This window comes from Necator americanus, chromosome II, assembly GCF_031761385.1.
Source record: "Necator americanus strain Aroian chromosome II, whole genome shotgun sequence".
In the NCBI taxonomy this organism is placed as follows: Eukaryota; Metazoa; Nematoda; class Chromadorea; order Rhabditida; family Ancylostomatidae; genus Necator; species Necator americanus.
In genome coordinates, this window is record NC_087372.1 from 22,145,202 (window position 1) to 22,171,735 (window position 26,534).

Sequence of the window (26,534 nt, forward strand, 5' to 3'; positions counted from 1 at the left end):
ACAATTTCCCCAAAATATTCACAGCCACCCTCGAGAACGCAATGCGAAAGTTGGAATGGGACGACATGGGAGTGAAGGTTGATGGTCGGCAGCTACACCATTTGCGCTTTGCTGATGACATCGTACTGGTAACACCTAGCATCAGCCAAGCGGAACGAATGCTGACCGAATTCGACGAAACATGTGGATGCATCGGTCTTCAGCTGAATCTACAAAAGACGATGTTCATGCGGAACGGATGGGTCTCGGATGCCCCATTCATGCTCAACGGAACGAACATATCCGAATGCACCAGCTACGTTTATCTGGGTCGGGAACTGAACATGATGAACGACCTGACCCCCGAGCTGGGCAGGAGGAGACGAGCGGCTTGGGGAGCGTACAAGAGCATCGAGGATGTAGTGAAGAAGACCAGGAACACCCGGCTCCGTGCTCACCTCTTCAACACCACCGTACTTCCTGCTTTGACCTATGCTTCGGAAACCTGGGCATTTCGCAAGCAGGAAGAAAACGCGGTGAGCGTCATTGAACGCGCAATTGAGAGAGTGATGCTAGGAGTATCCCGTTTCACGCAAGTGAGGGACGGGATTCGAAGTTCTCTCCTACGTCAGCGATCGAAGATTAGAGACGCCACCGCGTTTGCCAAGGAAAGTAAAATAAGGTGGGCCGGACACGTGATGCGCTTTGATGACAACCGTTGGACCAGAGCCGTGAGCGACTGGGTTCCCCGCGATATTAAGCGCACTACAGGAAGACCGCCGACTCGATGGTCAGATTTCTTAACGAAGTCCTTGAAAGAAAAATATGATGCTCTTCGTGTCCCACACCATGGAAGAACATTCCTACTTTTAAAACTCATATTGCCAATGTTTTCTTTTCTTTTCAGAAAAATCCGAAGGAGAAGTTTATACCTAGTGATGTGAAAAGAGGAACAGTACTTAGCAAGGTTTGCAACAATCTTTTTCTGACGAGATATCCTGCTGCACATAATGTTACCTCTATTGATTCCATCGTAATACTGCTTCTATTTTACAGACCAGTGAAAGTTCTTTAAGAAAGCTTGTCACCAAATTCATATCGAAAACATTCCACACAACAGGTCACTGAATCATTGCAAATTTTTATCATAGCCGTCAATAAATGTAATCACACTTAAAAATCACTCAATAAACATGTCTTATTAGTTAACTTGATGAGTCCTTGTACCATGTACTAAAGCGTATCAAAGTAAAAACAAAGTGACTTTGAAAAAAAAAAACGTGAAAAAAAATCCACTCTTATCAGCACACCTCACTTCCACTGAGAAAATTCAATTCTAGTTGAAAGTAATGTCATTGACCGATTTCCTCGGCAACTTGAATTTGCAATAAAAAGCCTGTTAGATGGAATACCGTGCCACTCAGAACTGAACATATCCTAGAAGTGTTTTATTAGAATTTTCCCAACGTTCGCCAAGGAACTATTTCCGCATACCATTAGTTCTTCCTTCTAGTACCATTAGTTCTGCCTCTTCATAAAATCTTCAGATCTTTTGGGATTTGCTAATTTTGTTATCAAGTATGATCTATTTCATATTCTTGGGCAAAAAGGTTAACAATTTTGCTGAAGGGTGCATGCACAAGCGAAGAGATTCTTGAGACAGAGATTTCTTTCGTGACATCGTTTGTAAGAGAAGGTAATGATGCCATGCCGCCTTTTTCCAGCTTCAGCAGCTCGAAATTGAGGACGACGCAGGTGCAGTAGGACATGAAAGTCTTTACAAAAATCCTGTCTTCACTTTCCACTAACCTTTGTCATTAGTTTGACAAGTCACTCTTCTTTACAGCCTTTTGGGGGAGAAGGTAACATTGCTCGACTGAAGACGCATCACGCTGACACAATATCTTTGGCGGGAATTGTGCGCATGTGTATATGTGCATAGGTCCCGTTACGCAGTTGAATCAAAATCAGAATGTGTACGTGTGCCTGATGTGTCCATTTTGCTAAGCAGTGTTTATTCCAAATGAACTCACAAAAAAAACCAACGAATGTCCAGCATACTACGTGCTTATACTATCACCAGTCTGAACGTCCGGCTAAAACCGGACTTTAGACTTTCTGTGATTTTAGCTTTGCTCCCCTTCACTGATCAATGGAACTTCATAGTAGTGACATTTTCTGTAAAATCAGAATTCTCTTTTTCTAGCAACGTTTTCGCCTTTCTTTTCTTACTATAAATAAAGGCAAAAGATTTCATAGCTTCCTTTCTAACGCGACAGCTCTACATTTTGAGAATTTTCAAACTTTAGCTTCAGCCACTCCTTCGGTTTCTATATAACAGACACAATTCTAAAGCATTACTCGAAGTATGAGTGTTCTTCCTGTTTTCCCCAACAGCTATCAAAGAATGATGTTTTAACATAAAATGACGTAAACAGCATCATCGTACTGATAAAGATAAGTTCCACATCAGATCATGTAAGCTGTTGGGTGCTATTTAAGCAGCCGTTCGCATGGGTGTTTCCACTTTCTGAAGAGGGCATCGCACCAAGTTGAGGCAAACGTGCAAGGAAATAGATACGACGATAATACATAGGATTCATAGAGATGCAATGCAACACGTGCAGTGGCCATGAATATGAAACGGTTGCAACGTCTAATTTAACTCTCGCGACATCTGCACAAAGTTATTGCGCACCGATCGGACGCCGTGGGACCCATCACACCCCATTTCAAAGCTATCTGGTGTTGGTGCATTGTACCCGTCGCACCCTTTCTATAGGTATGTGGCGCCGGTGGACCCGTCGTACACCTTTTTATGGACATCTGGCGCCGATGGACCCGTCGCACCCTTTCTATAGGTATATGGCGCCGGTGGACCCGTAGTACACCTTTTTATGGACATCTGGCGCCGGTGGACCCGTCGCACCCCCTCCTATTGGTATCTGGTGCCGGTGGACCGGTCGCACCCCGTTCTATAGGTATCTGACGCCGGTGGACCTGTCACACCCTCTTCTATAGGCATGTGGCGCCAGTGGACCCGTCGCACCCCTTCTATAGGTATCTGACTCCGGTGAACCCGTAGTACACCTTTTTATGGACATCTGGCGCCGGTGGACCCGTGTCACCCCCTCCTATTGGTATCTGGCGCCGGTTGACCCGTCGCACCCTTTCTATAGGTATATGGCGCCGGTGGACCCGTAGTACACCTTTTTATGGACATCTGGCGCCGGTGGACCCGTCACACCCCCTCCTATTGGTATCTGGTGCCGGTGGACCGGTCGCACCCCGTTCTATAGGTATCTGACGCCGATGGACCCGTCGCACCCCCTCCTATTGGTATCTGGTGCCGGTGGACCGGTCGCACCCTTTCTATAGGTATCTGACGCCGGTGGACCCTTAGTACACCTTTTTATGGACATCTGACGCCGGTGGACCCATCGCATCCCTTTTTATGGACATCTGGTGCAGGTAGACCCGTCGCACCCTTTCTATAGGTATATGGCGCCGGTGGACCCGTAGTACACCTTTTTATGGACATCTGGCGCCGGTGGACCCGTCGCACCCCCTCCTATTGGTATCTGGTGCCGGTGGACCGGTCGCACCCTTTCTATAGGTATATGGCGCCGGTGGACCCGTAGTACACCTTTTTATGGACATCTGGCGCCGGTGGACCCGTCATTCACCCTCATGATCATAATACCTGGACTTCGTTCTGTGGACCGGTTGCTCGCCCGCCTTCACTAGGATCTAACGCCGATTAATATTCGTGCTGTCTTCTACGAAATTGGTATCTGGTACTCGCGGACAAGGTCGCACCTTTTTTATATTGTATCTGACGCCGAAAAATTTGTAGACATCTTCCTAAACGCGTGTTTAATTGGACATTTCGAGGCCATTGGACCTTTCGCTTCAATTTCCTTTTTTCGAAATATTCTTGACAATTTAAAAGTATCACGCGAAATATGGCCCTTTTTCTATAAACAGTTATCAATGTGTGCCGGCATAAAAGGACCCGTGAACGACACCATCCTTCTGATAGGAAGATGACGTTCCACGTCGGATCCCTAAGTACATCTTGCTACTATTTGAGCACCTGTTTGCATGCGGTGGTTCCATTTTGAAAGCGGCATCCCTATTTACTTGAGACGATCTGAAGAAGGAAATGGACACGTCGAAGGAGTCATCTAGGGTGCAAAGCAAAGCGCCCAGTGGCCACATCATGAAACGGCGACAGCCATTTAACCTTTGCGTCACCCCAGAAGTTATTGCGCACTATTTCAGGCGCCGGTGGACCCGTCGCACCTCCTTCTATAGGTATCTGGTGCCGACGCCCCAATCCGACGCCGGTGAACCCGTCGCACCCCATATTATGGCTATCTGGCGCCAGTGGACCGTTGCACCCCCTTCTATAGGTATCTGGCGCCGACGCCGCTGCACCGGTCGGAACCGAGTTAGTGCCTCGAAACCAGAAAGCTATAAAATGGGGTGCGATGGGTTCCGCGGCGTCGGATTGGTCCGCCGGTAGATATAGATGGTTGCAGCCGTTTCATAGCCATGGCACTGGGCGCTTTGCTTTACACCTTTACTCCTCCGTGTGTCTATTTAATTCTTCGTTCGCCTTAATTTGGTAGCATGCCGTTTTCAGAAAGTGGAAACACGCATGCAAACGGGTACTTAAATAGTAGCAAGATGTTTATGTGATCTGACGTTATCTTTCTTAGTAGGATGATGTCCTTCACGTCATTTTATGCCAAAACATCATTCTTTGATAACTGTTTGGGGAAAATAAGAGGAAAACCCTTTTACATGGGATGCAACGTTTACGCTGGCGTCGAGTTGGTGCGCCGACGTCGTAAAGCTATGAAATGCAGTAAGGCGGGTCTCACGGGGTCGAATTCCTGTGTCGTGGTGTAGCGGTATCGCCAAGTAACTTCGTGTGCATGCCGCTAAAGGTAAATGGGAAGTTCTAATCGTTTCATAGTCGTATCCACTTTCCGTGCTTCTTTTACCTCTGCGACTCCTCCGTTTCCTAAAAAATGGAAAAAAGGGGCAAACGGCTGCTTAAATAGTAGCAGGCTGTTTATATGATCTGATCTGGAACGCTATCTTAATCAGTACGATGATGTCGTCCACGTCATTTCATGTTAAAACATTATTCTGCGATAACTGTTAGGGAGAAACAAGAGAAAAATCCATACTTCAAGTAATATTTTCAAATCGTGTCTACATTGGGAACAAAGGAGTGTTTGAAGCAGAAGTTTGAATATTCTCCAAGTGTAGAACTGACGCGTTTAGAAAGAAAACTATGAAGCCTTTCGCTTTTATTTATAACAAAAAAAGAGGAAAAGAGGAAGTAAGCGTTGTTAGAACAACACAAATCTAATTTCAGAGAACAAACAGAAGAATTTCAGAGAATTTCAGAGGAAAAGAGAATAAATAAACTGCTATTAATTTTCATTGATCAGTGAAGGGGAGCGAATCGAACACCACAGAAAGTCTGAAGTGCGGCTTCAGCCAAACATTCAGACTGATCAAATAAATAAAGGAGAAAAATCAAATTTGAATATTCTCCAAATGTAGTACTGGCGCAAAGAAGAAACCTATGAACTTCTTCATCAATGCTTGAATTTTCAAGAAAGAGCGAAGAAAACGTTTTTAGAAAAAAATGCAAATATAATTCTACAGAAAATGCCGCTACTTTCTGCGTTTATGAGTAAAAGCTAGCGAAGCGGGCACCACAAGAAATCTGAAGCCCGGCGTTACCCCAACCGACTGATATCTATATGCCCGATTTAGTCAAAAAAAGAAGTACAGCTTGCAGTGTTCCTAGCATGAACAACCAAAATTAAATTAAATAGAATTAAAATTAACATTAACTGCGGAAGGTTCAAATCACACACCTAGTTCTCTATTTTCTATATCCTATAACTTGATTTTTCTCTCGGCAAGATTAATGATTTAAGATCTTTTGAAAAAACAACCAAAACCAGCACGCGTTGCTCTAAGGGACCACTACTCAAACTACCGTCAACAATTGGTTCAGCCCCTTTGACAATTGATAATTTCTCCTTTGACAATTGTCACACACACAGGGGACTCGCAATAAGTGCTATAGTGTGAGCTGCTGCACCAGTTCAACTCCTTCGTAACAACGTGCGGCTGGATGTAGCTTTGACCAATCGCCACTGATTTGAGACCCAGTGTTGTTAAACGGTCCTCCATCCGCCGTGATCTTCAGACCTCGCCCTATAAGACGACCACTTGTTTCGGGCTCTTAAGCATTCCTTGAAGCAAAACTGTTCTATCTTTCACTAACTTCAAATCCGCTTCTGTGCTGCTCTTTGAATCCTAGCCCCTAGCAAAAGGAATCTAACCCTAGCAGAAAGATGTTACTTTGGGTTAGACACTCGTGGTGAATACATCGACGGATGATCGTTAATGTGTGATTAAGAAACTAAATAACTGAAATTGTACAGGATATGAATGTGTAAAAAAAAATTAGTAGTCAACCTAGTGATAATGAACAGAATAATATTGGGATTAATACTGAGATTAAAGCAAGTTGGAGAAGCTTCGCATGTAATGATATGTAGCACGTTAACACCATGAAACAATAAAAGCAAACAAAGAATCTAAATGAATTCCAGAGTGAGACCCTTTTCGTTGAGAAACTTCTCCACAAGCGATCTTTCCAGTGATCCAATTAGCTGCTCATTTCCGTCGTCCCCTCGCTTCCACCTAAAACAAATGATAATGATAAGGCAAACATAAGACTTCATTTCAACAGTAAGGTAGGACTTTCTTTGTTGGGTGGATAAGGCGTTTGATCGGATTAATCACGTTCGATTTCACCCTTTCAGGCTCTGAAGAAGGCGATATTGCCGAAACGTTAGCCATGAATAAAGGATTGTAACAACCTCTGTCCGGCTCAATTCAAGGAATCAATTACTCGTAAATATATCTTCTTCAACATTTCGCAAAAACACGACTTTATGTCTTAGTTCTTAAAAATTAATTATGTTTAAATTGCTAATTCGAGAATACATATGGACTATGGACAACATAGGAGGTATATAACTTGCACAATTATACGGCGGAAGCCATGCAAATTTTGCAAAAAATGTTGTCATTCAGCACACTGCCGAAAGCCCAACTCAAATAGGTCAATCCAATATCTATAGAGAGAACGGAATCTTGGGTAAAAACTCACTGTCGTTACGCTGAACTGGCAGATATTGTCGACTTGTGAGAAATTGGGTGACTCGATGATAGACGGTTCAAACGAGACGTCAGGTATCGCAAACTATGGAACAGTGACTAATGGGTGAATTCCGTCCAAGCTGCAAATCGAGAAGGTTGGGCAGACCTATGTTCAAAGATGACGCGGGTTAGTGAGGATGGGGGTAACTGCGCCAGGAGACAATATCAGCACGCCAACGAAGTCAAGTAGGTCAAGTTGTCCCTTTCGTACTTTTTTTTTTGCAATTTGCACCTTTACCTTTTAAATAGAAACAACTAAAATTTTTCTTGCCTCTTGAATTCCACCTTCTTTACCTTTCTTCTTCATTCTTCCATTCACTCTAACAAGTCATCATTCTAAAGATGATGTGTAGAGCAAGGAATACCGATGCATACTGGGGTTAAGAAGTATTAAAACAAAGGGTAAGTGAATTAAGAAAGTTTTGCGTTTTTCTTAACAGACATTCCATTTGAAGACGAGAAGCCTCTAATTTAAAAATATGATGATTGAAAAATATCGGCAATTAAATTGAACTCACAAAACGACTGGCTACAAATCTCACCTTAGGATGCGATGGTCATTGAATTCAACGAGTTGCTGACGTAACGCTGTGTCAGATGAGACCAAAAATTCATCTCTTAATTACAATTAATTTTGAAATATCGGTGTACAGACGAAATAGTTTAATGCTTACTTCGCAGCATTGAAAAGGTCCCAGAATGCAACAGGCTTGTTAAAAGAGAAAAGCATTCCATAAAATAGCCGAAATATTGAACGAGAATTCGACGCCAAAGATTGCCACAGCACATCAAGTGAAGACATTGAATGCGCCTGTTATCATCGGCATAGTCTTCGAAGAACGAAGAAGTTAAACTAACTGACCGAATGACTAGTCTTTGGGTTTAACCCTAATAATGAAGACTGCCCAGCCAAAATCTCATCTGCAGGAAATGTGAATGTGTCTGCACGACAGTACGCCCAATTAAAAGATTCGAGCAAAATCTGAAGAAGTAAGTTACACTTAGGAAAAGGAGAAACACAAGGATATTGAAACAGAGAAAATAAATTATACGCTGTTCCAAATCAGGGTTGCATTGATATGGTCAACTGTGGCCAACATCAGCACTGCAGGATTTTCAGCTAAAGCAGCCAGAACTGCTTGATCATATGGATCCCTGCAAAGTACGCAAAGACATACTATTGCATATCTGCAACTCCAACCGTCCAAAAGTGAAGGGAGTCCCTCCTCCAACCGTCTAAACGCGAAAGGGGTCCCTTCGCCAACCATCCAAAAGTGAAGGGGGTGGGAGCATCGGGTCCGACTATCGCATCTATGCATCAGTACAATTCAGCAGGACTGTAGAAATTCTACAGTCCTGCTGAATTGTACTGAATGAAATTTATTGTGAGCATGGTTATTCATCAACACATGCAGCCTACTTTGCACTACTTTTGCCCCTGTTTCTTGCTGTATCTGCCTTTTTTCTCCTAGTAATGACGTCTGAATTCCTTTCCTTGAGTGATACTACGAAAAGTCACTATTGTTAAATAAGAAATGACAGATGCTATTTATGATGGCAAAAATTTCAGTCAGGAATCGATCCCTTACTTTCAATAAAAGTAGTGCTACACCGCGCTGCGCCAAATGAACAACTTTTACTATACATCCGATAGTCGGAGCCAGTGCTCCCACCCCTTTCACTTTTGAGCAGTTGGTGAAAGGATGCTCATCACTTGAGTTAGACCTATGAGCTAGACCCTCTTTGCCCAAGGAGAGTACGGCTCCTCCCTACCGCATCTATGGTTTTTACTTCTACTTATTTTGCTACACCTTACCTTGTTTACCGCGCACCAAATTTTGTGTATCCTAATTTGAATCCATTTGTCAACGGGTCTCCTCTCCTCATCTTTCTCCTCCTCTCCAGTACTCCACCCCCTTCTCTCTTGCAAACCCCTTATTGCTTGTTTCTACAACTCCCTCCGTTAGAAAAATTCCAACGTGCGCTTGACATTGCCTAGGTCACACAATCGAGGCAAAATGAAGAAACTTGTGCTGCAATTGAGTTTGAGCTAGCAGTGAGACCTTCGCCAGGTCCAATCGAGTTGCGCGAGGATCCATCATTCCTATTCAGGGGCAACCATATTCGTAACCTAATCGGACCACAAATCAGGTCTTTTCAACCCTACTGTACAAAAAGTTGCGGGTGTCAGTTGATATACCAAGTCACTGTCTTTACTTTCCTAGACAATGATTGGTATGAATGATTGGCTTTGGTCGATGTCGAACCAGTGACAGGGCAGATGGAGTGGAACTTCTTAAAGACATCACCCCACGAATCTAGCGAGGTATGAATTTTCGTTGGAGTATAGATATATCGGGTCCTAGATTATGAGTACAGGGGTGGTTCCGCTAATCTCTCCCTGCATCACTGTAAACAGGCGGCTTCGGAATGCGGTTCCCTACGACGTCCTCTATTGCAACGCGTCACCCTTGCGCTTCGCCTCCGCCTGCGATTCGTCGAATGAAATGAATTGCCTATCGAGGCGTCCGAATGGATTTTGCATAATGCAATGCATTGCGGGGCGCGGCGCAAGGGTGGCGCTTTGCAATAGAGGACGTCGTAAGGAACCGCATTCCGAAGCTGTCTGTTTACAGTGATGCAGTGAGAGATGAGCGGAACCAACCCTTTATTCATGAACTGTGACCCGATATAGGTACACTCTAACGAAAATCCATACCACTCCAGATTCGTGGGGTGATGCCTTTAACACAAGGTAAAAGTAAATTGAAGAGAAACAAAACGAAAACACGGGAAATGCTTCTAAAAATATGAAGAACAAAAACATTATATCAACTCCCTTAAAAATACCTCAGGCTAGCACTGTCGATATTATCCAATAGAATAATTAGTTGTTGTTTCTTCTGTTCAATGGTTGAGGCGATGTGCTTGGACCACTCGACGAGGGAGCGTCGTTTTTGCTAGAATAGACAGAAATCGACATCATGAAATCAACGCTAATACTATACATCAACATGGAAAAGAGCGCACTGAATTGTTCATTTAGTAGTTGTTAGGCAGAAATATTGCACATATGACGTTAAGAATTTTCTTTCGAAAAACTCTATACATCCTTTTGGGATGTGAAGTACTCGGGTGCAGGACAAGAGTTACCCGTAAAAACTGGCTGACCGCTCCTGACCTCCCTTCAGCGCCGCGCTGCGCGCGACGTTCGCGCAGCGACGAAGCAGCGGATACTATGAATTTAAAAGATCGTATTGATTGATTGTGATCGTCTTTATTAAACAACAGCAAACGTTTCGGTGTTATCGCCTTCGTCAGAGCCTGGAAAAATCAAAACCATTAGTGATTTATCCTCTCAAGCGCCTCATCACCCTACAGAAAGCATCCAAACGGCAGGCAAACTCAAACTGCAACACATTGGCTAGTGCTTACCTCATTAGCCAGACTTGGTAACGCAACAGACCACCACGTACCAAAACTATGAGTCACAAAGGTTATATATAGGTACCTCACAGCCCGCCCCGTAGATCAAAACCCACATAGGTCCTGACATGGGGATAGCTCGTTCGTGATAGCAATGCACTCATCCTTCTTGTTCATTTTTCGACTTTTGGCGGTTATCCAAAATGCTGTGATCTCCGACTCGCAGGATAATATACTAACTTATACCTCTACTTCGGAGTTTGGATGACATATACTACGGTGTGCTCCGGGTGGAGTGAAGATTTTAGATTTTGCGAGTCCATCTAGATGCTCCTTGACCCTAATACAGAGTGGCCGTCCCGTTTCCCCTATATAATCGTCACCGCACAACCTGCACGTGACATGATACACTACTCCTGATACCATGCAATCACTCTCTCTGCCATACAGGCAAACCACGCAGATAGGAGTTGTGCAGAGTCGATCGTACACACGATTACGTACCAGCTGACCCCTGCGGTTCGGTTTCGTATTTCCACAACCCTCACGTCATTCTCTAGAAAGGGATCTTTTCTGGGCCATCCACTACGTTGGATCTTCGAGAGGGATGTCGTGTTTGTCGGGTATCTTTGTTCATACCAATATTGGCTACAGCTCAAGAAAATCAATTAAAAACTACGTTTCAACATGCCAAGATTCAAAGACAGTCGAACATGGGCGAAATGAATATATTTTCACACATCTCATAATTTCACACATTTCACGCCCAAACTGTCATACCAACACAGGACTTCGACGCCTTCGCACCACAATTTATAGATATCTGGTGCCGACGCACCAGTCCGTCGCCAGTGGAACCCCCTTCTATAGATATATGGCATCGGCACGCGAACCCGACGCCGGTGGGCCCGTCGCACCCCCCCCCCCTTTTTTTTCAAATTTCGTGACTGACACACACACGTGACAGAATAAGCCCGTTATTATCATGATCATGATGTGTCAGTCACGAAATTCGAAAAGGGGGGTGCGACGGGTCCACCGTCACTGGAGTGGTGCACCAGCGCCAGATATCCATACAATGGGTGCGGAGAGTCCACCGGCGTCGGGTTAGCGCGCCGGTGCCAGATAACTATAATATGGGGTGCGACGGGCCCCACGGCGTCGGACTGGTGTCCTGGCATCCTATAGCTATAAAATGCGACGGGTCCACTGGCGTCCAATTGGTGCGCCGACGCCGAATAGTTATAAAATGGGATAAGACGGGTTCCACGGCGTCGGATCGGTGTCCCGGAGTCAGACGGCTATAAAAAGGGGTGTGACAGGTCCCACGGCGTCGGACTGGTGCGCCGGCACCAGCTAGCTATAAAATGGGTCCAACGGGTCTCCCGTCGCACCCTACTATCCATATAATGTGGCGCGACGGGTCCAGGAGGATTGAATTGGTCCAGTCAGATTGGTGCGCCGGCGCCAGATAGCTATGATAGGGGTTGCGATGGGTCCCGCGGCGTCGCAATGGCGGGCAATAACTTCGTGTGTATGTCGCGAAAGGTAATTGGGACGTTGCAGCCGTTATCTTTATCAGTAGGATGACTTCTTTTACGTCATTTTATGCCCTTTGATAACTGTTGGGGGTAAACAGGAGGAAAATCCACATTTCGAGTAATATTTTCGAATTTTGTCTGCATTATGTTGGTATCGAAGAAGTATTTAAAGCTGACGATTGAATGATCTCCAAATGTGGAACATTTAGGAAGAAATCTAAGAAATCTTGCCAATAATTTTATATTGAAAAGTAGAAAGTATTATTAGAAAGGCACCAATCTAATTTCACAGCAAATGCCGTTACTATTAATTTTCATTGATCAGTGAACGCGACCGAAGCGAACGCCACAGAAAGTCTGGAGTCCGGCGTTAGCTGGACGTTCAGACTGGTTCTATCTAAACTGGCACTGCATAAGTATGTTTTTGTCACGATGTCATTAAACGAGTTCATGTTCAACTTTCGACTGTACCAACTACACGTCCAGCGACTTTATGTCCTTATTACTTTGTATACATTCTTTGAACTTCTTTCTACATTTTACCTTTTCAAAATTTTTTATAGATATAATGTTTATATAGAGCGCAAGTCGAATATTTCAGTATTTCCCCGTACGTTTTATAGAATGTTTCTTTATATGTTACTTCAAACTTCTTTCAACAGCTTGTTATCGCTTCATTTGTATTTATTCTCTACATAAATCCAATATGACAGGTTAGGTGTATTAGTGTATTAGTGTACCTTTGTATCTTCGAGATCTACCTTCAGGTATGTATGTCCGCGGGGCATTATTAGCGACTCGTTAGGCGTTTGATGGGAGTTTTACTCAGCTAGATAAGCAAAACAAAATTCCTAGAAAGTGAAAAAAGTGAAAAAAAAGGCATTACACCGATCAGAAGGAAATTCTTTGAAGCATCTTTTACATTCCCAAATATGGATGACTAATTTCCAACTAACAAGTCAAAACAGGATAATTTCATTTTCACTCGCATTTTTAAATGGCATATGTACAAACCTCTGTCATTTATATTAACTTACAAGTATACTTTACATAGAGAGTTTTAAGACGTGCTACGTACAGTAGCTTGGTTGCTCCTCTTGTGCTATGTCAGCGAGACGTACAGGCTACTGTAGCAATCACGACGCTGTCAGGAGACGCGCGGTGCAATTAACGACGCTCATTAGCCTCCTGGATATGTGGGACCACATCATACGGGTACCTCTTGACCGTTCCCCGAAGTACTCAGTATGTATGAGGTCAAACAACATCAAGTGAAAATTGTTCTGCAATGCTTTTCAAATAAACAATGCATGTGTTTGGCCCAGTAATACCGAAGATGAATAGATGAAAGACTAATAAAGTAGCAGTAACGGATGACGTTACAAACATGACACGTAAACATTTTGACATTTTTAGCGCAGATATTTCAGCGGCAGGTATGCATAACTGTGCTCAATTTGCACGTCACAAGTTCAAGCTGGGCATTACTAAGTAGTCGAACATTTGCATGTTCGATTCGTTCAACTATTTTGGACTTCTAACAAATTCAATGTTCAGAGTATAGTGTACGTGCAGAACGGTGAGGATGGAAAAACGAACCTCGCAATTCTTTAGTTGCATATATTGGACAATATTTGCAAGAATCGATCTGGTGGTCACGTCCTCTCTAAAGCCGTCTATCGATAACGTACGAAACCTACTAAGTTCTTCGTTGCGGAACGCACTCATGAGTGCACGTTTCGACCCAATACCATACACCTAAAGAATATGGAAGTGTTTAGCAAAGCCTAGACTTAAAATCCGGAACGCACCACATACCAACACATTGAATCCGGCCGCTAAACAGTACGTCCACCAAGGAAAATCTTTTCTGATATCCTCAATCTTCTTCTTAGCTTTCAAATGAAGTTCACCGTCCTGGAATCGAATATGGTATACCTAACATATCTCATTTAGTGTTTAGGGCTTCATCCAAAGGTCCGGGGAAACGATGTTGACCTCAACATCGTTTCCCCGGGAGGCACGATGAGTCTTCCTTAGCGTACATACTTTCTGTGCTTTTTCTTCCTCCTCCAGCCTTCCTAATTGAATTGCTGGGTTCTGGACAAAACGAAAGTTCAGCGCTCCTGCGATAGATAGAAGATCCTTTCTAGAGAGCGATTTCATTGTAAGCAATGTTCAGTTTAGTTCTTAAGTCCAGCTGAGCGGGAGTGTTGAACAGACAACGTGAACAATTATGACTGACACAAAAAAATTGACTCCTTCCCACCGCGGGGGGAACAAAAAAAAAGATTTTTAAAAAAAACCACCCCCCCCAAAAAAATTTTTTTTAAAAAAAAATAAAAAAAAAAAAAAAAAAAAAAAAAAAACCCCCCAAAAAAAAAAAAAAATTTAAAAAAAAAAAATATTATTATTTAAAAAAAAAAAAAAAAAAAAACACAAAAAAAGGGGGGGGGGGGGGAGAAGGAGGGGAAGAATAAAAAAAAAGAAAGAAAAAAGAGGAGAGGGGGGGTTTTTTTTTTTTTTTTTAAAAAAAAAAAAAAAATCATTCGGCTTCATTCGTTTTGGCGCACCATTTTGTACAAGAGGTTCGATTGGAGCGCGCCAGTCTTGTGCGGCGCCGCATCTTCCGGGCCGTTTTTTACGGCAATTAGCAAGGAATGGACGGAATCACCTCCCTCTCCGTAGTCTCCCATCCCGTATACGAATACTCCACCTGAAATCTGCACCACCTCAGATTCGTGGGGTGATGCCTTTAAGTCCCCTTATTCCATGAAACCATTGGTCAGACCGTTGAATACCTAGTGAACTCCAATGCTAACTGGGCAGCAAGCAAAAGCGAAATGAGAAAGAAAGCAATAGCGTCAGTATAAACTAGATCTATGACAAGTTTAATTTACTTTAAGGCGTCAATTCGTTGAGGTGCGAGGACTTCAGCTGTTGAATGACACTTTCTAATCGCCGTTTTACTCGAAAAGAGCTGATCCTTTATTCATATCTGAGATGGGAGCCATTTTGAGTTGCAATTGCTTGATCGGCCGGCAAGTTACCGATTACAGACAGCTGGACCAAGCGAACTTAGGGCTGGGAGGAGAAATGTGGGGAGCAAGGAAGGAGTGACCCAGAATTCGAGTACATGTTGAGAAAGGCAGGTCATGCTTCTCCCAAGATGTTAGCACTAGCACAGTTTACGACGGCGCAAATGTCTAAGAATGAGCACTGCGGGTGCCGCCTGCCACTGGAACCAATAATCCATGATTCGCAGAGAAATGCAGCCTTAATCTCTACCTTCACATCGTCAGAACGCCTTCTCTAAAGACAAAATGTCCCAAGACGCGTCAAGATGAGAACGTTATCGAATAAGCAGCAATTTTCACTTGTGATGTCCGACGTTCGTGGGTCTTTCGAAATCCTAACAAATCTTCAATTTTTGATCGCATTTGTTCAATCTTTCTTCCAACATTTAAGTCAGACACATACCATCAACATCACCTTGCAGGACCAGATACCATTTTGAAAAAATTCAGTTCTTCTTCTCTTTTGTAAGATGTGAATACTTTCCTAACGAATAAATATTCGATTTGTGCTAATCTCTAACCAGTCGGCTGCTGCTTATTCGATAACGCTGCTCTTAAACTCTAAAATGTGAAGTATTAAAGGTGGATTTCAGAACATGCAGACCCACGCTGAAATAGTCCCGAAGCAACCCAAGATCACATCGGCTAGAATTCTCGCTAGTCGTTTCGTCTTCTACATCATTATCATCTTCTTCGCAGACACTAAATAGCGATGCATTCTATTCACTAGAAAAAACTGAGATACCTCTAGTAATTGCTGAACAAACTTCTCATCCGTCTGATAAGGCAATGTCCGTACTCTTCGATGTCCTCGGGCACGATTCAATTGAGCAGTTTTTCCCTGCATGAAGAAGTTCTCGATGCCTAACAAAGTGACCCTCGGCAACTCGTCCCTTAAACACATTTCTGAGTCTCTAAGATAAGATTGCAGAAAAAGTACAAGATAGTTTTCCCTCCCTCATAGCGGGCTATTTTACGGCATTTAGAAACAAAATAAATGGTTACATTTGGGTTCATTTAGAACAAAAAGTAAAATAAAATATATAATAGTTGAATGAGATAAAATAACCCTAATTAGCTGCGATACTGTTTCCAACTCGTCTATCACGCGCCAAATCATTCCACAACAACTGTCTGTACATTGTTGTGGACACTTCTTAGAGAGACATTTTGAGGATGGAGTAAGCTGCGCTTCAGCAGTCATTTTTTTTTTAAATGAACAATTTCAACTGCACTAGGCTATTACATCGATTCTAGAATAAAGCATTTTATATCACCTTGCATTTGAAACCGCCTTTTCATTTTGAGAAAATGTTCATTCCGGGAAGAACACAGTTGAAGTTCAATTTTCTGTTTCACTTCTCAATCGAGTTCACGTCTTAGCAGTCATGACAACAGCTTCAAAAAAGGTGCCTTAATATTTGATTAATTTGGCGTACATACTACTGTGAGGTAGTAACAGAATAACAAACGAGTCACAGAAATGTACCAACTACCGTTAATTCTGCAATCGCAGTGGAGTTAGCAATGGTCCCACCTCAATCGCAGACGCTGGCTCTACTGCACCGCTTCAGACGTGACCTCTGACGCAACTGCATAAGGCAGCCGTTTTCACCCGACTACACTACTGACCGTTTTAATTCTGGGACAGAAAATACCTGAAGATGATACATACTTCATAAATTTTCACACTTCTGCGACTAGGTTTTGCTAAGGCACTGGGAAAGAGTGTAGCCGGCAGTGGTTTGTAAAAGAAATGAATAAGCAATTCAATAAGCAATAAGCACAAGCAACAATATGTACAACACAACGGGAAACGTCAAAAACAGTTGTTTAGGCTTGTAGTTTGTTGTATGAGGTCTAGAAATTGGAAGGAAACGAAACGGCAGTAAACAGTAAAATAAGGGGAAAAACAAGACAAAAAAACAGGATTTGGTAAAACTTGGCAAAAGAACTAAATAATAAATAATAACTTGGTATATAGATGAAAGTCAGATATAGATGAGATAGAGTTAATTCAGCTTACTGGAAATTGAGTTGCTCCCCTTCTGTACAATTTTTTTTCGTCATCTTCTCGGCATCAACTAATGCATTTCTGAAAAAAAAATCGCAGGTAGTGACAATTTACCAATCTTCTTTTTTAAGCAAAAGCTGCACGTGCGTGATGGTGAGGAGCCAGACTATTCTGAGGTAAATGATATAAACCCCGTTTCGGACAAGCAAAGTGAGGGGGATCGTCGACTGAGATTTATATAAGACTAATATAATTTATATAAGAATTAAAACGTAATGAATGGTAGATGGGGATTTTCATTAATATTCTCCATTGTGTTTATTACTATATTTTTTCGTCCTACATTGTATTTTAGTTTTTCACTTTTGAATTGGGCGGTGTTTGGCGCAGTCGTTTAAAGGTCCGCTGTGGCCACACTGTCAATGGTTCGAAACTGCCTAGTTCCAACTAAGTTTTTCACCCGACCCGGAGTCGATTAATTGGTGTCTGGGACGATAATCGGCTGCCAAAAAGTAAAAGTGCCAGAGAAACGCGTTGGTGCATTCCAAATGGAATGATATAATACGCCTTCTACCCTTTATTTTTGAATTGTAATTAACTGCTTATCTATTTTATTTGTGCATGTACATACACCCATGAAAGATCCTGTGCCTTCATTCCTCACTGATGAACTCCGGAGAATGCACTTACAAAAGATTTCTTTAAATCGGCAGTAACGAAACGCAACTTTTTTAATTTTGACTTTCTTACTTCGAGGTCTAGCATGTGATAGGACGAAAAAGGGAAAGATTTTCTTCTTCTTGCTATTTAACCACCATATACAATGTAAGACTATAAAAGTCCTGATGCTACTTACCTGCTCTCTCTTACATATTTGCTGCACAGAGAAACAAATACGTTTTTAAAGTGCTGCAAGGCGCTGATTAGTAATAATTATCTTTATACATAACCAATGGTTGAAGCAATTGGCAGACATTGATTAAAACCTCGACTGATTTGCTCTGTATCGTATTTCCCGAGCACATCATCAACCACGATGCAATTGTTTCTAGTTCACAAATCGCGCAAATCTGAGAAATTTTCAAACAGCTTAGGATGAAGGACGTTTCATCCTCTTTTGTAGAAATTATTCAAAATGATTGAGGAATTCGTCCTTGGATATCAGAGGGTTTCAGGGGGAAAAATTTGCTTGTTTCTATGCATGAAGGTATACAAATCAGAAAAGTTTCATAGCTGGTGCCCTCCGAGTAGTTATAAAAAAGGACACTGAAAAGGAGCCAATCATTTAATAAGTTAAAGGCAGCAAGCCACGAATCTTACGGGAGGGAATACCCGGGAAAAGCTAGAGATGGGGTTGCAGATTGCGAGATCCTGGGTAGTTCCGCTCGTCTCTCCGTAATCGTCGTAAGAATGACGCGGGAATAGCTCTAGTTATCACGCATCTCCTATCAAAACGCGTTAGAACGCGCCTTTATGTACATGTTCCGTCCCCTAAGCAGCCTATTCATTGGTTTTACTCAAGTAGTTTGATGAAGACACCTCATAATTCTTCAACTTGCACATGGCGCGTTGCAATTGAAATCGTCGTAAAAAGCTGCGTCTTCCACCCTGTTTGTTTTATAAAGATTAGGGAGAATTGAGCGGAACCATCAAGTATCCCGCAATCTGCAACCTCAACTCTAGCTTTTCCCGCGGATTCCTTCACCAAATCAAATTCGTAGTGTGCTGCCTTTAAATATTCGCTCCAAAAAATTGTTATTCAGACAATGTTTCACAGCTTACGCTGGAATTAAAGCGGAAAATTAATCTTGAAAGTTTTCAGATATAATGTTCATCCTTGGCAGCTTTGCAATCACGTAATCGGTGAGGAACAACAACAGAAAACATAACACTCATTTTTTCCTGAATTGTGTTAAATGGGCAAGGATGAGGATTAATGAGTCGGAGTGGGACTTTCGCCAGTTCATGTAGGAATGCTGACATGAGTAGTCCCACTGCGCAACTTTAAACGCGACTGCATACACAGTCGCATCAGATTTCAAGCCATTTAGACGAGAACGAAGAAGAGATGCTTCTTGTTCCACAGTCAGGTCTAAACGACTTCCCCTCCATAATTATCCAACGAAGAATCCAAAATCGAGATATACTTTAGTTAAGCAACGTGAAACGGAGTATTTATTGAATAGTATTCAGTTGAGGAATAATCCATTTTTTAACTTAAAAATGTACGAAAAAAAAAGTATTGACAAAGTACTGTATATCACGAATATATCGCTTCTTTTTTCAGAGAGTAAAATGGAAGAAAAAAGCATTTCAGACACCTCCTGCTTTTTGGGAATAGCCAAAAAGTGATAAAACCGCTAAAACTGCTCACGAGATTTGTGCTGTGCATGGGAGGCACCGAATGACCATTCGAACACTTGAACAAGAACAAAAAATACATTAAGAATGAAACGACCAAAAGCAAAGACAAAAAGAAAACATGAAAGAAAACTAACGTGACGCACCGAAAACCCTATTGAATGAATGGCGGTAGTAGCTGGAAAACACGAGAGGAGCAAAAGTGTGAAGTGCATTATGAACTAATTTGCTAGATGAACGAAATGCATTTTTCCTCAACTTTCGACAAATAGTCGATTAGTGTGTGATTCGTGAAAGGTTCGTTTCTGGGTTAAAAATTCCCATTTTTGGTCGGCGTGCGGTGCTTCTTAGAACTATTGATTTTATTTGATCGTCGATTTTTCTTCATGCGCAACACCAAGTCAGGTCATCATGACGAATAAATGCAGAAAACTAATGGTGTCAGAAATGCTTCGTTCGAATGAAATTCTTTCCCAAATGATATGTAACATTTCGTCAATGCTTCTTATTTATTTCCATTTCTAAGCTTGAAAAGGAAAGTCACGAATTATTCCTCACCCCATTTATATTAGAACTCATTCAGGAAGCACATGCTCTTCAATTTGAACTCACTTCATATCGTCCAAAATGAATGAGGCTTTTTCGATGCCTGATGCACTTTCACTTTCCTTATTTTTTGAGAAGTTCGTCATTACTTCCTCCTAAAATCTAGAGATATATAAAAAAAAAACTGGAAGGAAGAGATACAACCATGATCACTCAACTTTTTTCTTGACTTACGAGGTGATGAATTTACAAGTGAGGAGGTTCCAACACGTTTTGGAGGATTTCGAAGCATTCCTCCCTACAATATAACAGTACTATTATTTGAACACTACGACACTTACAAATGTACTAAGATTGCAAAGAAAGAACCGGACAAAAAAGAGCACATTTTAGACAATGACAGATTTAGAGTGTATGTGCCATTCCAATAAGGAAACATCCAGCGAAACAAAATAAATCGTGGTTAGGCAAAACTGTGTGCTAAACTGAGTAAGATTCTCAAAATTCTCCCACTACCTAAAGCAAATAATGGAGGGCATAGACCGTACACACATCACTTGAGACTCGAGTGAAATCAATTTATTTCCATACATCAATAATATAGAATTAAATGAACGAATAGAAGAGAATAAGATATTACATACCAAAACAAGCCATTTGTTCAAACGCTTAACACTCACAGATAATCGAAAGTCCGTTTTTCACGTGCATCAAATTTCCTTTCGAACAAGGTTTCAACCAAAATAATCACCTCCAAAGAAAAAAGTGCTTTGTCCTATTTCAACAAGGACCATTTAAACTGCTCCTTAGCCGAGCTCATTAATGACATGCCAACTTGCGAGAATGTCTGGTCGGAGAACGAAATTTCGTCGGCTTTCAAGGCACATCGAGAAACAACCGACTGCGGATCAGTTTCCAGAATGATCCTGAAAGCGAAACTTGTGAATTTATCCACATCCTACCGTTCAGTTCAAGTCAGTTTGCGCAATTGCACCACGTCCCAAAACTGTCCCAAATCTACGAGTCATCCAGGGCAGTATATTTTTCATCAGATGTGTCGGAAAAAAATACATACTGATGAGTAGATCAAGATTTCTGTAATCCTTAAAAAACTAGTCACCTGAGAAAAAATGGAGAGAGGTATAGTCAGGCCAAAATGACAGCTGAAGCTCGCTGCAGTTGCATAAGCGGCTGCGCTCAAAGTGGCGCCTACACAACTGCATCGGACTATAAACGATTTTATTGTTCATATCGATAACAAAATCTGCAAGAAACTTTTAGCTCAATACGAAGACATAGCCAAGATTGTTAACAGTCTTTATTACGGCTAACGTTTCGACGTTTTGGCCTTCGTTAGAGCCTAGAAAGTCAGAACATTTGCAACATATCCCCTCAAATGCCTCATCCAGAACAAGTCATCATCAGCGCCGAAACGTTAGCCATAACACTGTTAACAATTTTGTCTATTGCTTGACATTGTCAATCGAATACTTGCAACCATTATTCCAAGATTCAAGGAAGGTCGAACCTAGGGTGAAATGTCGTTAAGGGGGGCACTCTGACGCACCCAAATCGAACTGTATCTGGAGTGACCGTTTGAAGAGAATCGTGGCGGGAACTTCGAATGTGCTAGTACTGCACCCGTACCCAGAGCGCAATGGAGCACAACAGACGCAAAGACATCCATAGAACACGTTGACCGTTCTCGTCGTTGAATCATTCCATTTGCTTAATGGGTGCCTCTAGCTTGCTGGCTCTTTGTGACTTCGGTCAGATTACTGATTACTTGGCCGGAGCTTGCATCATCTTGAATGGAGGAATTCGGCGAATGGCTCGCTGTTCGTGGATTGCTGTGGAAGGAGCGACTTCGCCCCAACTGCGGAAGTCCAGTAAAAGTCGCAAAGCAGACGAATGTGAACAGCCTTCATGAAGGCTAACCCAATAGCTTTATTCAGGGCCACCAACTTGCGAATACAAATCGAAAATGTGTGAATAAAAGTTATTGCATGTATGCTTAGTGATCGTGGACTGCCATGTAATTCATTTTCGGTCCTCTTTTTTTCTTTGGAAGTGACACATGATATGACTTGGGTAGTTGGTTCTCGTAAGCTTGTTCGGAGTAAAACGTTGTTGGCCACTCAGTGAAGCCCCTGTTTCTGGAAATAAATAACTAAATCAATCGGGGCCCTAAGACCTAAGCATTAGTCTCAGAGGATCTATGACATGTAAGCTAAAGTTACTAAGAGAAAAAACTAAGACATCGTCCAGAAGTAAGGGCGCCAATGAGTGGCTCCCACAACTACATTTTTCTCTTGTTTAGAAGATTTGGTAAAATTAAAACAGTAGTAGTCCCACCTCTGTCTTCCTTTTTACTTATTAGCTTCAACCTACATGTCGTGGATCCTCTAGGACTGTTGCTTAGGTCTTAGGGCCCCGACTGACACGGCTACTCAGTTGTGCTCCGTGGCCTTTTTCATGCTCCGAGTGCAGGTGCAGTACTGCCACACTCGAAGTTCCTGCCACGATTCTCTTCAAACGGTCACTCCAGATACAGTTCGAATTGGGTGCGTCAGAGTGCCCCCCGTCCAACGACATTTTACCTCGAACCTTCAGCTTCTGGAAGACTGAGTTTCAGATACACTTTCAACGCACTGACAGCAGCAGGACATATCGGAAGGTCCAATGTACAACTGGACACATACATTTGCTGATCATCCAAGGTTTTCAAAGAACTCCATTCTGGGGGCAAAATAACTAGTAGATTCCTCAGAACTCATTTGGACAACGGTTCAAGTTTTTTTCGGGGGTAATGTGAAAATCTGGGATAGTGAGTATTCTCGAGTCCCCAAAGTTTCACTAAGCGATTTCAAGACGAATGAAAGGTTGAAAAAGCGGGCCTAAAAACTTTCCTACCAACTTACACGAATTTTCTATTAATTGTAAGCATAATGAGAGACAAACTCAAATGACCTTCTCCAAAGAATCCTCTTGTACCATAAAATATGTAGATCTCAATCTTTGCGAAAAACATAACTGGTTGGTAGGTAGAGAATTTGACAAAACGTTTCCCAGACATCTCGCAGACCTCCGCACTCAAAATTGCACCCAGCGTTAAACGGTTGAAGGTAAACTCAACGTTTCCAACGAAACAGCATCTAATTACAAGACGAGAGACTTTCGAATCGCTTCGCGAAGTCCCTTTTCTTGTGTATGTGTATTTTACTATTATATCTGATGTCTAATTACACAGACTTGATGTCGCGTTTTACAGAAAGTCTTCTGACTGGACTGTCTTCGAGCATCAGAAGCAGGTTAAACCACAAGGACAGACGCATATGAACACATGATTGTTTGATTATCGAGAGAAAGCAACATAAAGACAAAGCGACACCATTTAGACGAGACAAAATGCATTTCCTAGGCTCTATTACATGTTTAGTTCATTGCCTTTTCGCACATAAAACTAATAAAACATCTGCTTGTGTGCGCATGTGTGTGCGCGTGTGTGTGTGTGTGTGTGTGTGTGATCGTTGACAGTTGATTATATTATTACAGAAAACGAATTAAATAATATCGCGAAGCACCAAAATAGTAGTAAGGACGAAGATAAGATACATGGATGAAATAGGCCCTACAAATGTAAACTCACCCTTCATCGCAGATCTCGTCGATTATCAAGATGCATGTATCCATAGCATCGATGAGAGCTTTCTTCTCCACGTTCTTTCGAAGTACTGTTGAAATAGCGTCAAAAAGACAGTTGAGCAACGACTCGAGGACAAGCTCGTTTTCACGACTGCTTCCTAGGACGTACATGTAGAGATCAACGTTGGACCGATAAATACACGTCACTCCGTCGAGGAGAATAATTTCTGCTGAAATAAAAAGTTAATTTCAGGTGCTACTTTTCGATTCTTCCAGAAAAAAAAGAATAAAATGTACGACTATTCAAACTCGTAAAAACGTAGAATATTACTACATGATGAATTCCTCGATGTCTTCTGGAACAGGCTCTTCTCGAACGCTTTTTGTTCCTTTGTTGTACCAAATGTTGTTTTATCGAAATACTGCAAAAAGCATAATTCACATTAAAAGGATAAAGGATAAAGCCACTGGCGTATCAATCCACTTTGGATGCGCCAACGCGTTTTACTGGAATTCGTAATCGTTGAGGTTTTTTGGAACGCGTGTTGGCCTATACAATGACTTGCGGGGGCCAGCCGGTGGTCAAATCAGTGTTTTTATTCTCCCAGACAAGTCTGATACCAATTTATCGACCCCGGAGGGATGAAAGGCTTGGTGAGCACTAGGGCGGATTCGAACCTCCGATCGATCGTGCAGGAAGCGGAACCTCTAACCGCTACACCACACCCGCCCGATTAATTCACATTTGACTCAGTATTTTAATAAATATGAATCTCCGCAATGCGCATTAGTATTGAAGTACATGTATTGACTCCCAGTCCCACAAAACGAATAAAATTATTGTTATTCACATATAAGGGCGGTCACGCCACACAATTGGAAATCGGTTGCTAACGGCACAACTACGTGTTGTGCATAAAGGAGAGGTGCAGTCGAGCATTCGGAAATTTTATGCTGCCTTGGTAGTTGAACAGTTTTTCAAACATCACTTAGAGTTCTATCAAATAAAATTTCCGAATATTGTCAGACAACGTAATCATCGCTCGCCGTCACACTTGCGGATACCTCATGATGTTATGTTATTGATCGTAGAACTTTGTAGTCAAAACTCTTCTTCTTCTATTCTCGTTTCAAGACGTTGCTTTGCAGCAGGAACATGAAAGCGACTTTGTCGAACTTGTTCTGCCGACGCCCTGCGAACTGGCTCTTAGTGCTCTTTATATCCCAGTTCGATAGGTTTGTAGTAGACGTTGCGAAGAAGAGAATCATTAGAACGGAGAATGCAAAATGTCACAAATATGGCGTATCTTCCCACCGAAATCCCCTTACAATTTAAGATCCGCTTCCTGCGTTGAGAGTTTGAAAAAGTTTGAACAAATCTAACAGCTAAAAGACAATGATTAACACAAACCTTAGCTATCACTCGATTGCCATCTTGATCGAGGATTACGATACCCCTAACGCTGTACAAGGAAGTGGGGTCCTGTAAAACAAAAACATGTACGCAAAAAAGAAAAAACCTCTTCTCACGAAATTCAAGATGAAACCAAAGAGCATCTATGGATACACTTACTGCATCAAAATTACTCATCCTGGCGAGGTTTCCCTGAAAAGCGACCAGTATAGCGGAAATGCGACATTCAATACAGATTTCAGTACACTGCGAAGAACATACAATGACGGTCAAAAACACAAATAATAAGTCAAAGGCCAGAAAGTCAAGGACGTGAGAATTTTACAGCTCTTTGAAGACATTCCTCAAAGAGTACTAATAATGAAGACAAACAATTGAATTACCACCGTTGTTCGCTAAGCAAATTCTCCCCAGAGAATTAAAGGAGAGTTACGACGTGTCCCTTGCTGAATCGCATCTGTTAGAGCGCGCCAAACTACCAGTGCCAACAACTGAACGGACGTTGCTAGTCACGAACTAAAGGTTTAAATTCCCGATGTTCGATACTTCAACTGATTTGCATGCAGAAGGAACGGAATTTCGTGCAGAACTTCATTTCGGCTACTTTCTTTTCCATGCAAAGCGAAATCAGGGACCCTTTCCGGATTTTTTCAAGCCTGTTCATTACTCAAGGAAGCATCCGTGTTCTTAAGCCTTCGACTTTCTCATGTAGGAAGCGTTTTGTGTTTGTGGGATTAGGTAAGCTAAAGCTTACGCAATTACCTACTACAGCTCATCTCATTTCTTCCGATTCCTTTGAGATTCTCAGAACAACCTTGACAAAACGATCACACCGTCTCCCCATAACTTGAGCAAAGAAGCGAAGACAGTTTTCCTTGACTACTTCAGAAGGCTGGGCAAAATGTTAGTATTTTCTACGTGTCATCGGCCGGAGCAGCATATCCACCTCCGATTGAAGCCCTTCGTGCTGGATATCTTTCGTGACTGCCATAGTTTTTTTTTCAGCATACATTCTAAATAACAGAATTCATCCACGCAGGTTGACCGTCCATCCTGATTCTCGTTGGTAAGGTCTCAAGGAGACTCACATCTGTTTGCCTTTGTCAGGATGGAGTTGCGGTCCGAAAGTTGCGCCTAATTTCGATACAACGTTCACAACATGTTGCAGCTCTGCGCTGCTTGAAGCGAATATTACTACATTGTCGACGTACTCAAGATCCGTGCAGATGGTGATTAAACGAAATCGGCGGGACACTGCTCAACTGTTA

The 26,534-nt window shown here is 42.2% G+C and overlaps 3 protein-coding genes across 7 annotated transcripts in view; 1 reads left to right on the plus strand and 2 right to left on the minus strand.

Moving 5' to 3' along the window:
• Positions 1–1,107, plus strand: part of RB195_018996 (uncharacterized protein) — a gene marked incomplete at both ends in the record, with an annotated part of 70,426 nt that extends 69,319 nt beyond the window's left edge. The window contains 3 exons of one of the 2 annotated variants that reach the window (XM_064186656.1): positions 25–818; positions 887–946; positions 1,036–1,107. In XM_064186656.1, the coding sequence (XP_064042535.1) occupies positions 25–818; positions 887–946; positions 1,036–1,107 (926 nt within the window). The remainder of the gene's footprint in view (positions 1–24; positions 819–886; positions 947–1,035) is intronic. The other variant, XM_064186654.1, reaches the window with a different exon arrangement.
• Positions 1,108–6,091: 4,984 nt separating this feature from the next.
• RB195_018999 (uncharacterized protein) lies at positions 6,092–20,800 on the minus strand (the record flags this gene model as incomplete). 3 transcript variants are annotated; one of them, XM_064186660.1, is made up of 14 exons in its annotated part: positions 6,217–6,228; positions 6,299–6,330; positions 6,638–6,720; positions 7,785–7,859; positions 7,917–8,053; positions 8,105–8,224; positions 8,295–8,397; positions 10,093–10,202; positions 13,809–13,967; positions 14,028–14,126; positions 15,895–15,988; positions 16,054–16,179; positions 17,313–17,381; positions 20,274–20,278. In XM_064186660.1, the coding sequence occupies 14 exons, from the start codon at positions 20,276–20,278 to the stop codon at positions 6,217–6,219; spliced, it is 1,224 nt and encodes a 407-aa protein (XP_064042541.1). The 3 variants fall into 3 exon arrangements, with proteins under 3 accessions (XP_064042540.1, XP_064042541.1, XP_013303671.2); XM_064186659.1 differs by lacking the exon at positions 6,299–6,330 and having other exon boundaries at positions 6,092–6,228; XM_013448217.2 differs by lacking the exons at positions 6,217–6,228; positions 6,299–6,330 and adding an exon at positions 20,756–20,800 and having other exon boundaries at positions 6,615–6,720; positions 20,274–20,362.
• On the minus strand, positions 20,353–25,443 carry RB195_019000 (uncharacterized protein; the record flags this gene model as incomplete). 2 transcript variants are annotated; one of them, XM_064186662.1, is made up of 8 exons in its annotated part: positions 20,353–20,362; positions 20,426–20,505; positions 20,959–20,982; positions 21,043–21,133; positions 23,857–24,082; positions 24,187–24,274; positions 25,264–25,335; positions 25,426–25,443. In XM_064186662.1, 8 exons carry the CDS (start codon positions 25,441–25,443, stop codon positions 20,353–20,355), a joined length of 609 nt encoding a protein of 202 aa, XP_064042542.1. The 2 variants fall into 2 exon arrangements, with proteins under 2 accessions (XP_064042542.1, XP_064042543.1); XM_064186661.1 differs by lacking the exons at positions 20,353–20,362; positions 20,426–20,505; positions 20,959–20,982 and having other exon boundaries at positions 20,983–21,133.
• Between the last annotated feature and the right edge of the window lie 1,091 nt (positions 25,444–26,534).